Source organism: Drosophila subpulchrella, chromosome X (genome assembly GCF_014743375.2).
Source record: "Drosophila subpulchrella strain 33 F10 #4 breed RU33 chromosome X, RU_Dsub_v1.1 Primary Assembly, whole genome shotgun sequence".
NCBI classification, from domain to species: Eukaryota; Metazoa; Arthropoda; class Insecta; order Diptera; family Drosophilidae; genus Drosophila; species Drosophila subpulchrella.
In genome coordinates this window covers 14,984,994-15,001,301 of record NC_050613.1, presented here as the reverse complement: position 1 = coordinate 15,001,301, position 16,308 = coordinate 14,984,994, and the positions used below count along the sequence as shown (strand labels likewise).

General features: G+C 35.4%; 1 protein-coding gene across 6 annotated transcripts in view; it reads right to left on the bottom strand.

Annotated features, from left to right (window-relative positions):
* Nucleotides 1–143: 143 nt before the first annotated feature.
* The window catches only part of LOC119557941 (serine-rich adhesin for platelets), a 47,300-nt gene continuing 31,135 nt past the window's right edge, over nucleotides 144–16,308 (bottom strand). For 3 of the 6 annotated variants that reach the window (XM_037870954.1, XM_037870953.1, XM_037870955.1), the window contains 7 exons: nucleotides 14,529–15,550; nucleotides 7,177–8,119; nucleotides 6,212–6,371; nucleotides 5,525–5,672; nucleotides 5,246–5,349; nucleotides 4,110–4,800; nucleotides 144–3,189 (listed from right to left, as the gene is read on the bottom strand). In XM_037870954.1, the coding sequence (XP_037726882.1) occupies nucleotides 3,119–3,189; nucleotides 4,110–4,800; nucleotides 5,246–5,349; nucleotides 5,525–5,672; nucleotides 6,212–6,371; nucleotides 7,177–8,119; nucleotides 14,529–15,012 (2,601 nt within the window). In that variant the 5' untranslated portion in view covers nucleotides 15,013–15,550 and the 3' untranslated portion in view covers nucleotides 144–3,118. The remainder of the gene's footprint in view (nucleotides 3,190–4,109; nucleotides 4,801–5,245; nucleotides 5,350–5,524; nucleotides 5,673–6,211; nucleotides 6,372–7,176; nucleotides 8,120–14,528; nucleotides 15,551–16,308) is intronic. The other 3 variants (XM_037870956.1, XM_037870957.1, XM_037870959.1) reach the window with 3 other exon arrangements.

The following is a 16,308-nucleotide window of genomic DNA, read 5'->3' as shown; positions in this document are numbered from 1 at the left end:
CACATTTTCCAAAAAAGGAGAATCAAAGTAAATGTTCCGGTTTTGTTTGCAGTCGATAAGAAATTATTTACCAGCTTTGAAGACATCTTCCCGAAAAACAAAAACGATTTAAAAATATTTTTGCTTTGAAATCTCTGTTTTTATTTTTTTTTTACGCATTTTCTGTTTTCTTTACACATTTACATTTATATAATATATATATATATCGTTCTTCATATATATCCTTTTTTTTACGCTTTTTTATTTCTTGACATACTCTTCTGATTTTGTTGATTTTTGTATGCATTTCGTTTAAAATTAATTTTACAAGTTACATTTACAGCTAAAGGGGTTTTCTCTCGTTTTCTTTTTTGTTTGAAATTGTTTTTTGTTTTAATCTTTTCTTGTTTTTGTTGTTGTCTGCTTTCTCTATAAATATAATTTTTTTGTTGAGTTTTCTCCTTTGTTTTGTTGTTTTTTTGTTGTGTATATTTAATGATAATTATAATTTGCAATACTCCCGATTTGTTTTCAACTTAAAGAAAAAATTTGTTTAAACATTAATAATTAGTTAAGTTAAGCTTAAATTTCTAAAATGAAATCGTTTTGTTGTTTGCTGTTTTCCTTGTTTGTTTGTTTTTTTAATAAAATTAACGCCAAAAAGTATTATGTTCAATCATTTTTTAACTGCCTACTTACAAAGGATGTTAAAAAAAATTCAAGAAAACATTTTCAAAATGTGTTTTAGCTAATACAACGAAAAAAAACATAAATTAAAGAACATAAAATCTAATTTAAGAGTTAAGGTTAATTCTTCAAACGTGTGTTGGTATTATTAATTTTATACATTTTCTTTTATGATTAGTAACAGAAATCGAGTGACAGACACAGGCATATTTAACTATATAGTTAATTCAATTTCTCTTTCAACTTATGTGACTAAAGCATTTTACATTCAAACACATTTACACAGACGTTCCATACACATATATATAATTATATTTCTAGTTTATAGATTTCGATTTTTATGGTTACTTGCTCTTTCCATTCGTGTAAAACTCTCTTGTGAAAATAATTTTTGATTTTCTGTCGCTTTGGTAAAAAAAAACTATTAAAAAAAAAAAGTAAGTCCCCCTTGATGAAAAAAAACTGAAAGCTTGACAGTTTCCCACTTGTGTTTTAAAGTATTTACAAAATATATGGAAAATTTCACGCTATCTGATCGGCTCACTTTAGTTTGTGTATACAAATATATAGATAGATGATATATAGTTTTATATTCATTGCCCCGACATAAAAAATTTGCAAATATTTAGGGGGAGTAGAAAGAGACGACCTGCTCTTGCCATCTCTGTCTGTCCTTTATTATTGTTCAAGAGATATCTTTTGCTAATACTTTTATCAATCCTCCTTTTCTTCCTTTCTAGATATATGTGTAATATATTTGTATATATATGCTAACACATACACATTGAAAAAATGCTCCAAAATATAACATTCAGTTTTATGTTGCTGCTTTTTGCTAGATTTTTTCCCTTATCGTGATAATTGTGTTGTCTACTTCTAAGCTATTTTCGTTCTTTTCTTGTTTTTTTTTTTTTACCTTTCCTTGTATATAAATATTTTATAAGCTTTAGTTTGGGGGGGTTGTATCAAATTTTCTGTTTTTACTTTGATTCCGTTTCAATGGCATAAGGCAGGAATTTAAATTGCAAGAGAAGGTGTGGTTTATACGCAATCACTACATACATATTATATGATAATGTCTTATATGCGTGTCTTTCCAGAACAAGATCAAAATGAAAATTCTCTAAAAAAAAATTGTGTTAAATTGGGGGAGAAGGGGGTGTGGGGGATGGGTGTGGCTTTTGTTAGCTTATTGCACTATTACACATTTTTGCTACGATGTTTTGTTTGCTTGCTACATTAATATCTAATTCAAATATGGGTATTACACAGATACAACACTCTCTGGCCAGCTTTTCTCTTTAGTTTTACATACTATTGGTTAATTTTTTGTTTGCAAACTCACACATACTTGACATACAAGCACTCTAATTTGATATAATTCTATTGATTTGATTTTTGCTTCGTTTCTGTTGTTTTTTTGTTTTTTTCTTTTTTGTTAAGTTTTGTGGTTTCGCTTTTGAAAGAAGAAGAAAGTATATCATCCAAAAGAAATTATTTCTGGTTCAGTTTTTGGTCAAGAAAAGAGACATCTATCTTTTTTCGTTTTAGCATTTTTCTTTTGCCACATGAATTTTGGAAATCCTGCTTTTACATATTTCTAATTTATAATCTTCTTCTAAGTTTTAGATACATATACATATATATATAGAGATATATATATACTTATAAAGCGTTACCCATTGGTGGTTTCTGTTTCAACAGCGCATTTTGGTTTTGTTTTTTTTTCCTGTTTTACATTTAAGTGTGCTATTCTTCTTGGTGTTTTATCTCTTCTTTTCTAGGCTTCCCTATAAAGTAGTACAATTAGATATATAATGTATATAGTATATATGCATGTTGATGGGCCTGTGTGTGGTGTGTGTGTGTGTTGTAGATTTGTTTGTTGTGGTTTTTCAAGCTGTTGTTGTTGTTGTTGAATGCTGGCTGTCGTTGTTGTTTTACATTTATTTAATTGGTCTTCTCTTGTTACTGTTGTTGTTGGTTTATTGTTGGTGTTGTTGTTGTTGCTGTTAGCTGTTTTTTCCCGCGTTCTTGTTGTTTCTTTAAAATTATTTGTTAAAAAATAATTTTCTTCTACACATTGTTGATTTTCAAAATCGATGCTAAGTGTTGGGCGGAACTGTTAGATAGCTTTTGTTTTTATTTTTGTTTCACATAAAAAATTACAGCTTGTAATGTTTTTCTTTTGCTGTTTGATGCTATTGTTGCTGCTGCTGTTGTTGTTGTTGTTCTTGTTGTTTTCAATGTGTGCGAAAGTGTGAGAAATATGTAATATTTTTTCTCTTGTTGTTTTAAGAAAAATGAGTTTTTAGAGAACCTTCTTCTAGTTGTTGTTACATTTTTTGTTTAATAAGGTGGGAGCTGTTGCACACAATTCAGTTGTTGTTTTTGTTGTTGTTTTCATTATTGTTGTAGGTGTTTGTTGGTTGTTGATTTTTTGTTTGTTGGTTTACTGTGCGGTTGTCCCAGCACTGAGCATCAGGAAATTGTAGTTGCGATCCTTATCCGCCTGATGGAAACCTGTTGAAATTTTAAGACAGTATTAGTATTTTTCAACGTTTAAGAGTATATTCTACCGACTGGTATTGTGTCTTAATAAAGTCATCTATTATAACACCCCACTAATTAAGTAGAAATTCCATTTAATCGTTTACAAAAAGAATTATCAAATAATTTAAAAACATGAGAAAACGCTGTAGTCGATGGCTTCGACTATTAGCTACCCATTACTCAGCTTAAGGGAGTGCGAGAGGGATTGATATATGCTTAAAGCAACTCTGCTTTTTTCACTAGCACATCTAGCCTTCTGCTATAGCGCCACCTAGCCTACAGCGCCCCTAGCGGCTTGGTGGCGTATTAGTTAAAACAGCTAATTTGCTGCATTTATTATTTATTTATTGATTATCATTTGGTTATAACCTTTTAATGACTGGACCAATTTCAATAATTTTTGGCATATAGATGAGTATTAATAAAAAGAACAAACTCTCATTTTCATTTTTACAAAATATTTAAAAATGTGGGTCTTAGAGTGGTTTTAGTGTTATAGTCGTTTGTGGTCGTTAGAGTGGGCGTGGCACCCTGCTGAAACAAACATGCGCTGCGCAGAAAGCCCAAGAATGTCAAGTCCAAACATTATAGCACTATAGTTTCCGAGATCTCATACGGACAGACGGACATTCATCATTGCATTACATTACCCTTTTTTTTGTCAAAGACTGGCTGTCACTCCCCTTTTTTCACAATATTTTTAATACAAATTTTTTTAAGGTACTTTAAATGACAAAATCTAAGAACAAATAACTAGACCAAAATTGGTTGTGATCACAAAAAATCCCAAAAACTAAGACATATTTTGGCATTTAAAACCCTAACACTCTTTGATATACAAGTTTAATTACAACTCATTTCTCAATGGTCTAAATGGACTCCATTCTCACCATTTGCTGATCCGCCGCCAGTTGGCACAGCAGCGGTCACGATGGTGGCACCACCGTTCAGGGCGTTGACACCACCACCACCCGCACCGCCATGGAATTGGAGGCCAACATTGCGGGCGCCCACTAAATGGGCGGTGGCCGTGGGCGTGGTGATCTGCTGCTGCTTTTGTTGTTGTTGCGTAGGTGACGACAAACTGGACGACGTACTTGATGATGATGATGATGACGACGATGAGGAGGAGGACGAAGATGATGATGATGAGGAGGAGGAAGAGGACGACGATGAGGAGCCGCCGCCCATAAACGAAGCCGACGACGAGACGCCACTGGACGAGGAGCTGGGCGACGGCGATGGAGTCGATGGCGTGGGCGAGCCACGTGTAATGGTGGCCCCATTAGTGGCTCCTATTCCCGATGGACTGCCCGCTGGGCTGCCGTTGTGGTGGTGCTGCAGTTGCTGCTGCTGCTGCTGGATTGCCGCTGGTGAGATTGCCGGTATGTTGCCATTGCCATTGCCATTCTTAATTGTCATGATACCCATGGCCGGAGTCAGTGTGGTTGTTGTGGCTCCTCCTGTGTGGTTGCCAATGAGTTTGCTGCTGATGCTGCTGCTGGCTGCTGCGGTTGCTCCTGCTGCTGATGTTGCTGCTGGTGTGGCATTTGATTTGTTTATCACAGTTGTTAGCTGCTGCTGGGTGAAAATAACAAAAATATTAAATTTGGTTTGTGCTTTGCGGTGGTTTTCCTCTGGGGTTTGTAAACTGAATGGTGTGCTTTGCATGTCACATTCACTTAAGTTTTAATTAAATAATTTCCTGATGGGAATGTTATATTGTCACTAGTATTTTTAGTAAAAAAAAAAAACAACGTTTGTAATTGAAATTTCCTGAGACAAAGTCATCTTGCAGCTAATTTTATTTTAACTTTAGTTTCTACTTAAAAAAATGGTTTAATATTTAATGCTTTGTGATGAATATTTTAAAAATCACATTGTTTGCCCTGAATAAACATCTATTTTATCATCAGAGGGATCAAAATCTCCCCGAAAGTCGATTTTTATTGCTATAGAAAATCTCGAAAAAATCAGTTTGCATTGCCCATCGGTTGAATATCATGTTTTGACGACATATACTCACCCCAGTGGCACAGGCGTTGCCTGCATCGTATAGAATTCGGGTTCCATTGCGAACACTGGCCGCCGTTGGTGGTGCTGGTGTGGTTGTTGTTGCCAGGCAAACGGCTGGAAAAAGAGAGAGAAAGCGCGAGATTAGCGTTGGCATCGAATTTCGAGATATTGAGAATGGAATTGCATAACCCGAAGGTCATCCGACCCCCAAGCGCATGCAAAACTTGATCACACATTGGTCTAAGCTATCTAGATCTGTGTCCAAGATCTAAGATATATATGTATATACCTTTGTCGGCCTGTGGAATGCATTGCTGATCGGTGGGCGGCGATTCCTTTCTCGAACCCAATCGCTTCAGCCGCTTCTGCAGCTCAATCTTCTGCTTCGCCAGCCTCTCCACCTCCGCCTCCTGCTCGCGATCACGCTGCGTCAATTGCTAAAATAAAAACGTAAAAGGAAGCAATTAATTAATGTATTATACAATTAATTCGTAAACGGAAAGCCCACATATGTATACAACACGTGTTCCATCCTATAAATATCAATATATGTCAATTAACCATCAATATTGTGATACTTTCTTTGAATAAAAAATAGCAAAGATGACCTAAAGCTATGGGTAAATTGTAGATAGCACTTCTAATACCATTAACTCATTTATACATAAAATGTAGATTACACCATCAACGTATTCATTTTCAAACCATTTATGATATTTTGGTAATGCTTTCCTCATTAATAAATTATACAATTATTCTGTGATTTGAAAGCCCACATATGTGTTGAACACTTTTCCTATCCTATATATTTATCAATGTATATATTATTTAACCATCAATATAATAGTATTTTCTTGCATAAAACATGCCAAAGATGAGCTAAAGCTATGGGTATGATGTAGATTCCACCTCTGATACATTAACCAATGCTTTCCTCATTAATATTAACTTGTTTGCCACGTTCTAGTTTTCTAACCTTGACATATTTGTGGGCCTTGTCGAGTATTGTCAAGTTGGAGGTCTTCTTTCGGTCCTCGTCCCGCATGGGCAGCTCCTTTTTGAGCTGGTCGTAGCACTCCTTCAGCTGGGCGCGTCGCTCCTTCTCCAGCTTATTGTGCACCTCCCGAGTGCCCGCTCTGAAAGTAAACGATTGGGGGATTAGTTCATCTGAATTGTGATTAGGTTTCCCATAGAAGAGCGTACCGCAAACGAATTTTAAAAATATCAACCCCATAGATACTTTAGAAACAAAGTACAATTTTTTATAAATAACGTTTTTTTTTAGGTTGAAATTGATATGAGATTTTTAAAAATATGTGGCTTAATCAAGTGAATACAGTCGGTTTATTTGATTGGCATTTGACTAGTTACTCTCTTGCTCTATCAAAAGCTTTTTAAAATCAAAGCATTTGGTCCTAAACGATGCATCAGCAACCTTGCAGCAAACTTAAATCATTTATTCGGAAGTGCCACAGAAATCGCTTAGCGCTGAATTTAGAATGGGTTTTCTTGAGTGCTTCGTTATAAATTTGTCAGGAATTCAGCGCTAATGGAATTCTGTGACAACCCAGCTGATGCATCGTTTACAACCCCACCCTTTAAGAAATAAAAGCTCAATCGCTTAGGAGATGGAAAATGCTAAATGGTAAATGTTTTCCTAAATAAACACAAATTTAAGGAGTAAAAATTGAACAATACGGATAGTAACGTAACTGTAAAAATAGGTCTACAAGTCTTAAATAATAGTGACTGGGTATTTTATTGCGGCTTTGGTTAATATTTAATAGTAAAACTACCACAAAAATGGTAAGCTGTGTGTATTTTGTAGTTGAAAATGTAACTATAACTATTTCGTTGGTCAAATTGACAATTTAACTATTACATTGGTTAATTTTACCATAAAGTTTTGGTTGATAATGCCCCACTTTCTGTAGAACTCACCCGTTGCTGTTGGAACTGGTGGTGCGCCTGCGTCCGCCGTGTCCCGTGTGGTGGTGCGCCGTCAGCTGAGATCCTGCCGCTGGCGCCGAGGAGGCAATATTCATGGCCATCGTCGCAGCGCCTCCAACTCCCACTCCAACTCCTCCTGCTACTCCAACTCCCACTGCTCCCGATGATGATGATGATGATGATGCGATTCCAGCAGAGTCTACCGAATCCCCGGGTCGACCATATACCACCATACCGCATCTCCCGAAACTGATTTGCGGCTGGAATTGCGGCAGATGGCTGGTTGATGGATGCTGCTGCTGCTGCTGATCTCTGGGCGCTGAAAAGGCATGGGACAGTGAGTAGGAGCGAATCCGCGAATTGCTGGTGTCCACTTTGCGTGTGGACGGGGGCGGTGGTGTCAAGGGAATGTTCGTCGATCCCACACTACTCCTATAGAATTGCTTCTCATGATCCTCGATTATCTCACTGATCATTTCCACACCCTTAAAGCCCTTGGCATTCCTGGGCGTTGGATATACCCCCTTGCCATCCGATAGGAATAAAAATTTCGGCGGTATTTCGGCGATGGGACTCAATTTGTGCTTGGCAGGATTAGATATTGTTGTTGGTTGTGGTGTTGGTGTTGCTGTTGCAGGTGTTGCAGGTACTGCAGTTGCAAGTGTTGCAGTCACAGTTGCAGGTGTTGCTGCTGCAGTTGTTGCAGCTGCTGCAGTTGTTGCTGCTGCAGCTGCAGTTCTTGCTGCTGCCGCTTCCAGCAGCATAAAGGGGTTTATTGAGGCTAGATTTCTCATATACTTTGCTGTTGTTGCCACTGCTGTTGCTGCTGCTGGTGTTGTTGTTGCTGTTGCTGTTGTTCTACCCACTGCATTTTGTTGCTGCTGCTGCGGGGAGTGGGTATTGTTCTTGCTGTTGACTGGGGAATTATCATCCCCTAAGAGTGGCCGAAAAGTAAAGAAGAAATCGTAGAAAAAACCAAAATAAGAAGACAAATCATAACTAAGAAAAAATAGTTCAGCGGGTATAGAAATATTCAATGGAAATGATAGGGGAAAGCAGGTGATATAGAACTAATAATGAGATGAATGTGCAATGGCAAATGAAGTTCAAGAAATTTTCTGTAATTATAATTCCCAATCAATTCCCAAACACTAAAAAATGTCATATCTAATAAAATGTTAGCATTTCACTAACACATTTTAAGAACCAAAAAATATAAATAAATAAATTACATTAAGACAAACATTTTATACCAAGAAATAAACAAGTGTTAAAACAATAACTGTTTTCAAAATAAATACTTCATATTATTGTAAATATTGCAGGTTAAAAAATTAAAAAAAATAATAATTTTAAAATATAACAAAAAAAAGTTATACAAAAAACTATTTCAAACTTATTACACAACAAAACTAACTTGACACATTAAATGTCCAGAAATGATTTAATTTTCTTCAATCTCAAAAAATACTTTCAAAGATATGTATGTGTTTTTAAAAAATACAAATTCTTAAAAAAATGTTAATAAGTGAATTTAAATATATAAATAATAAATAAATAACCAATATACATATAAACAATATTTCCTTTTAAAAAAAACTTCAAACTTGTTAAACAACAAAACCAACGTGACACAATGAATTTCCAGAAATGATTTCATTTATTTCCAACTAGAAAAGTACTAGGAAAATAGCTTGTATTAAACTAAATAAAGACTTGGGTGGAAAATCAGAAAATCAGAGCACAAAGAGGCGGAAAAAAGACAATGGCAGCGTTTAATGAATGCAAATTAATTCGGGTTAAACACAACAGACAACAGACAACAACACGGAGCCAACAGAGTCAACAATCAACAATCAGCAATCAGTGGGCGATGAAGGTCCTTTGGTGGGTTAATTATATATGATTAGGTGCGCGTGTTAGTGTGGTGTGTGGTGCATGTGTGTGAGCGATGAATTAGTTACGCATTCGTGGAAAATCCGATGCGAATTTCCATCGAAATGAGTCCAAATAGAAAAAAAAAAAAAACAGCGGACAACCAACAATCGCATTTATTATGCATTATTAACGATCGTTGTGGCGCTGTTTTCTTGGGTAAATGCGGTGGGTGGTTTTCCATTAGGGGGCGGTGGGTTGTTAGTGGGTGGTTGGGTGGTTTGTCGGTTGGGTGAAGTAAGCCGAGACACGTGCCGCATGTTGACAGACCAAAAAAACCACAAAGACAGATCGAATGTGTAGCTCAAATTGAAATTGTGGGGATAACATCTAGGAATTTTGTAACAACCCTTTGAAAGACAATCCCAAACCATATTTTTCTAAATTTCTGTATTACTAACTATTAAAAAATTGACTAGGTACGTAAGACCCACTAAAAAAAAAATTTTATTTGATTTATGAGAAGCCAAAAATAACAATACAATGAAAATTCTTATACAAATCTTTGTTTTCTTTCATTATAAGTAAATTAATTTTTTTTACAATAAAATTGTTGATTTTTATTACATATGTTTATGTTTTTGTGTGGTTATAAATCATTTTTATATGATTTTAATAAGAATTGTATTTAAGTGTTGTACTATTTATTAATCAGAGTTGGTAACAGCTAACAATTGACATAATATCAATTTCTTAATCAATTAGAAATATCGTATGGCGAATGCAACAGCAACAGAATGTAATGAAATAGACCCTTGTAATTCAATATCAGACATTGTATTGCACTGGTTTTATCATTTCAAATTGGGTCATAAAATGCACATAGTGAAATCAGTTTTCAAACGGAATATCAAATGACAAGCGAAGGCTTGTCGAAACAAAAAAAAAAACAATTGCATAAAGAATTTCTTTATGCAAACGAATGCAGGACAAAATGGAATTAAGTTTCTCGGGATAACTAATATTTTTTATATATAATAGTTGATTATGGAATACAACATAAAAGCTTGCACTTTAAGACCTCCGAATTTAATTTCAATTTAAAAATTACAATATATATTGTGTCCTAATGATTAAAAAAAATATTTTTTAAGCTTGAGATGATCTAAGTTTTAAAAATGCATTGGGTCATAAAATCGATTGATTTCTCACACCCATTTTGGTTATGGAAGTATGCTTCCCAGACCTTTAAAATTCCTGGGGGATTATCAACGCCCCCATTTTCCCACTCTTTTCCTTCCTCTCTCTGTGTTTTCTTCCGCACATGTTTTCTCCCTTTTTCCCCTATTTTTCCATATTATTTAACACCCACATCACGATGCCACGTGACGAAAGCGCACGTGACTGCAACAACAACATCGGTTGCACACTTAGTAACCCACGCTATCCCACATGAACACTTTGCTTTAATACACAGAAAATAATTTGATGCAATTGCTAAATATTAATTCAAAATAACAAATAAGGAAAAAAAATATTTATTTTAGTTTTAAAATCCATTTTTTGTCTTTAAGGGTGCCAAAACAAATTATTTTTCATTATAAAAAAAATATTATAATAGGAAAATCAATTCAAAACATATTATTATAATTTTAATGTTAATATCTAAATTCAAAAATCAATTTTATGACAACTAGAATATTTTTACTTTATTTAGAATAAATTATAAAATTTTATTTTTAGTTTGATATGATTTTAAACTAATTCAAGGACCTCTTTTTTTAATATTTTCCATATGAAATGTTGGTTTAAATGAATCACCAATATTCCTTTTCGTGTACCATAATGCCGATATATCAATTTCTTTTTGGGCGATGGGAGATGGCCGTGTGTTTGATGTTGCTGCCGTGCAGCAATATGTTGCTGTTGGGCTTCAGATTGCTGCTGCTGCTGCTGTAACTGCAGTAAACTTTGCAAAGCACTCAAATGTTCCAACAAGTCGGCAATAATTTGATTTCGTTGCCGTTTCAGTGCGGTAAAATTAAATTTATCGACTGGTTGCGACATCCTGAGCGGGTTGAAAAATATTAAATCTGGATGGAAAATGCTGTTTTCCCGTTCGCAAATCAACCGCAACTGAGTGGAAGAAAACTGAAGAGGAAGAACAAGTGAGGGCCCAAGAAAATTATAGAATAAAAATCAAAGCATCGCCGGAAATTTGCATTTACGAAAGATAATGCAAATGCGGATGGAGGACGACAACATCATTTTGCATATTACCGTGAATCGTCAAGGAAAATGGGTCTTATTAAAAGAAAACCGTTTTTGTATTTAATGTTATTCCTTGATCTATTCAAAATTCAACAATTTTACTGCTTCTCTGCGATATCAAAAGGGATTTTAATATTATTTATTTTATTATTTTAATGATATCAAGGATTTATATACATTTACTTAAAATATAAAATTGTTTAATACTTGGATATTTATTGATAAGGATTGTTTTCGCTTACCAATGAAATTGTATTATTAATAGAAAATTATAGCAAATTATAGCTTCATTTATTTGCAAACTTCAGAATAACCCGGAAATTCACCCACTGCACTTTTCCGCCCACACTTGAGCCAATTATTAGGAAAAGCCTCCTGAGCCCTGGATTTTCGGGGAAATTTCTGTGCATAAAAATAGAATTTCCCAAAAAAAAAACAACTAAATTTCTGATATCATACAAATACAACAAAACAATTAGGAAACAAAGAAAAAATAATTTTAAAAAAAGACAGGAAGAGAAAAAACAAAAACAGGAACAAAGAAAGGAGAAGAGAGTCAAAAACAGAAGAGACAGCTGTCCAAATACTACACATGCAACGCCGAAAAAAAGAAGGCATAAAAAATAACAACAGTGAAATAAAATTTGTAAGTGTGAAGAAAACAAACATAAAACATAAAAGCCTAAAAGAAAGGGCAAATAATAATATGAAATGGGCACGGAAAAAAAAGGCAGACTGACAACAAAAACAACAATAACAAAAAAATGCGTACAAAGTTCATTGACTTTGTTTTACACCAGCAGCCAAAGAGAGCGTTCACTTTGGCGCTCTCTCTTTTGTGCGTTTAAAGAGCATACAGAGTAATTTGTAAGAGCTTAAGAGAGCCGCTCACGTGGAAGTCACAATTTTTTTTATTATTGTGTGCTATGACTAACTGTGCGAGAAAGAGCGCGAGAGAGAGAAAGAGAGAGCGCCAGCACATGACGTGACCCCAAACAACAACAACAGCAACAAGTACAAGCGTACGTGCGAAAAAATACGAATGAGGCGCATGACAAAATCGAAAAAAGACAAAGAAAAAGCAGCGATAAAAAAACAAAAGCAGCCAAGATGAACAACAACAAAATCCACACATGTTGACAAAAAAAAACGCGAAAAAAACAAAAAAAAAACCGAATTGAGCACAGCAAAAGCAAACGAAAACAAAATACAAATACAGTGGGCTTTCTTTAGCTACCATTTTTTTTTAAATAGATAAATAAAATTCTTTTTAAAAAATCCTTAATTATATTTTATATCTTTATTGAGTTATCATTTTTATGATATATTTATTAAAGGCATTGGTTTTAGAGTGAAACATTTTTCATAAAAAGCAATTGTTTAGTGAAAAAGCTGTTTAAAAGGGCTCACTTTTAAAGAAATGATTACAAAAAAAGTCCTGAGATAACTTGGATAATATTAAAGATAATTTATATTACCTTTTTCAAACAAATTTTTTTTAGATAAATCGCAGATTTTGCTCAATTTTTGACGTTGCAAATTTTCGTATCCAACATTCAAGGCAACAAAAACAAAGGTAAACGCAGAGAGGCAAAAACAAAAACCAAAACGCAGCATGACAATTTAGCACATGCCAATTGGGCAGCGACGCCAGCAGCGACGCCAGCGTCGAAGTCGCAGCGAGCAGCGCGCTAAAAATATAACAGTACCTGCTGCTTGCCACGCTTGCAACCTGTGCCAAAAAGAGAGCGGAAGAGCGGGGGAGTGGGAGAGCGGAAGAGAGCGAGAGCTGTGTTGTTGATTTCTGGTGGGGTTTTATTTAATTTTATTTTTTTTCTTTTTTTTTTGGTACAGTGTGCGCCCACGCAAAATGCAGTCGACGTCGACGTCGCAAACAAGGTCAAAACAAGTTTAAATGCAGCAAAAGCAAATGGGGAAAAAGAGCAGCAAAAGTTTCGTCTTTGGAAAGGCGACAAAAGTGTCGAAATATGGTCGATATAGCATCAAAATTTTTATTTCCATTTTAGTATTTACAAATATTTATCTCCTAAATTAAATCCCAAAAACACTATCATTTGTATAAGCCCCCATGTTTTAAGTTTACATATATATCTATATATCCCTATTGTTTGATAGAGGTTATCGCCCACAAACACACATTTGGCTACACCTTCCAATAATAATCAATCAACTTCAGAACAATGCGATGTTATCTCTGATCAGGCGACAAATACTTTCAAGTATGCAAAAAATATTAATTTTCCCAGACATTCGAAAAAGGAAAGTAAAAGGTTCTCAAAATTTAAAAATTTTTTCACTAATTGTAATTGGTTTTTATTTGAAAACTTTTGTCGCCTGACAGAGGAGAGACCAACAAACAAATCAGTTAACAACGTGAGCAGAGCAGCTGATGTTGTTGCTCTAGTAAAAAGTGTTAGACGACGTTTCACACACAGCAGCGGTCAGTAAAGTAGCAACACCTTGCACCTGGCACTCAGAATTCGGTATGAAGTGATGATAAGTGATGATCAATTGGGGTCGTTAGAGGTTTGAAAGTCGGGGATATCCAAAAACAATTAAATACCAGAGTTTTGGCTAAACTATTTTTTGTTTATTTAGAAAACATCCATCAATTGTCTAAAAACCAAAAAAAAAAAAAGTGTTAAAACTGAAAACTGGAAATTAGTTTTGAGGAAGAACAAAAAGACCCACCGGGTCGCCAAAAACTTGTTTCACTTGTGATTGAAATGCCAAAAACAATTGAATACCAAAGTTTTGGCTAATCTTTTTTGTTTTTTTTTTTTAACAACAGAAGTATCCCATCAGTAGTTTGAAAATTAATCAAAAATATAAAAAACTAAAAACGGAAAATCAGTTTTCAGAAAGAACAAAAAAGCACCACCGTGGGCGCCAAAAACATATTTCAATTGTGGCGGAATATCAAAAAAAAAAAAACGTTTAACAAAGTTTTGGAGATTTTTTTTTTTTTTGACAACATAGTAGTAACCCATCACTAGTTTAAAAATTAAACAAAAATATTAAAAACTGAAACAGAAAATCAGTTTCTAGAAAAATCAAAAGCCCCACCGGGGGCGCCAAAAACTTGTTTCAATTGTGATGGGACAGCCCCGACTTGTATTTGGATGTGGGGTTAGGGGGGTCACGGGGGTAAAGTGGGGCAGAGTGTAAAAACGTACCCGGGATGAGGGGGCGACCTTCGCTGTGTCCGTTGGCGACTGCGCTGCTAACGACGGTGGTGGTATACTCGTAATCGTGGGCAGCGGCGGTGGCGGCGGCGGCGGCGGCTAATTGACTGCGCGGACTGCTGTGACCGTTGCTCAGACCGTTCCCGTTCGCATTGACGTTAACGCTAACGTTTACGTTCACGTTACCGATGCCGGCGATCCCGTTGCTATTTCCGTTCGTGAACGGTAGCGTTGCAATAGTCCCGTTACTGCTACTGATGCTGCTGCTGCTGCTGCTATTTCTATTGTGCTGGCTGCTATTGTTGTTGTTGATAATGGAGATGCTCTTGCATTGCAGCGACTGCTGGTGCTGGGGCAGGGCCACGCCCACTCCAACTGCAAGCACGTCCCCCGCCTGCGGGAGCCTCTCGCGCTGCTCGATGATTTTAGCCGCCTGGAGGAGCGCCATAATGCCCCCGCCCCCCGTCGCTGACATAGCATACACGAACTATGTAACACTCCTTCCTCTCGCCAAACACACACTCACACACAGACGCACACGTGACAGGGACGAACGCGCGTAACACAATCAATTTCAATATATATAATTATTTAGAAAAAAAAAATATCAAACCACAATTATGGTACAAAAACACGAAACAGGACGAAATACACGCGAGAGAGCGGGACAGGGGCAGCTTTAAATCGCGACACGTTTACAGTTATTGTGGAAATTGTTGTTGAACTTTTTTTTCAAAAAAAAAATTTTGTTGGTGAAATTTGTAGGTTGTTGGAAAAATATTGTTGAAAGTTTTTGAAAATTGTTGTTGAAAAAAAAGTGGCGATTGTTGATTGGTGATTGTAATTTCTTGTTTTACGATTTAGCTGAATGTTGAGTTTTATTGTTGAAATTTGTGAGTTTCTTGCCACTTTCGATGCTGTTGATTTTTCGGTGGTTCTTGCTTGCTGTTGTTGTTGTTGTTTATATTCATTTATGGTTGCAGTTTTGAATTTGATGATTTTAGTAGATTGGGCTGAAATGAGAGATATATATTTACTTCTTGTTAGTTATCATAGTTGAAGTGAAAGAAAATTAAAAAATAAAAACATCTTTAAAATGGGTAACCACAAAAGTAAGAATATTAATATCCAGGTATGGCTAATTTATATCGATCTCGATAACGTCTAATTGAAAAGGAAATGATATCGTTTTTTTTTTTCGAATAACTAGTTGCTAACATTATTTTGCACGCAACGCCGCACATAAAAAGGTCACAAAGAGGTTTGAGCTGACATCTATAATTGGTAATAAATTCAAATTGGTCGACTCTTGAGCTACACATTATATTTGTTTTTTTTCCCTTTATTTATGTTCTGCTGCCAGCTGAGCAGCGCAGCCAGCGTCGCCGTCAGCAGCTGTTGCGTTTGCGCTAATTGTGCACAGCTGCGTGGCATCAACACAGACACAAAAAACAAAAACAAAGGAACGAAAAAAACAACATACAAAAAGAGAGAGGAAGAGAGCCCCAACCAACAAGTTGCAGTCAAAGAAAAAGAACGGAAATTGAGGGGCATAAGCAGAGCACACGGGCTGCCCTCGATAAGATGAACCTCATATGAAGTAATGCAGAAAATAAAATAAAGGTAGCATGTTAAATATTTTTTTACATTCTTTTTATTATGCATTTTTCATTTCAATTTAGATTGTAACTGTCAAATTTCAATCCTAATAATAGTTAAACAAAGTTTTTTCTATCAAGGCTTTTATAAATTCAGTAAGATTTTAAACTTA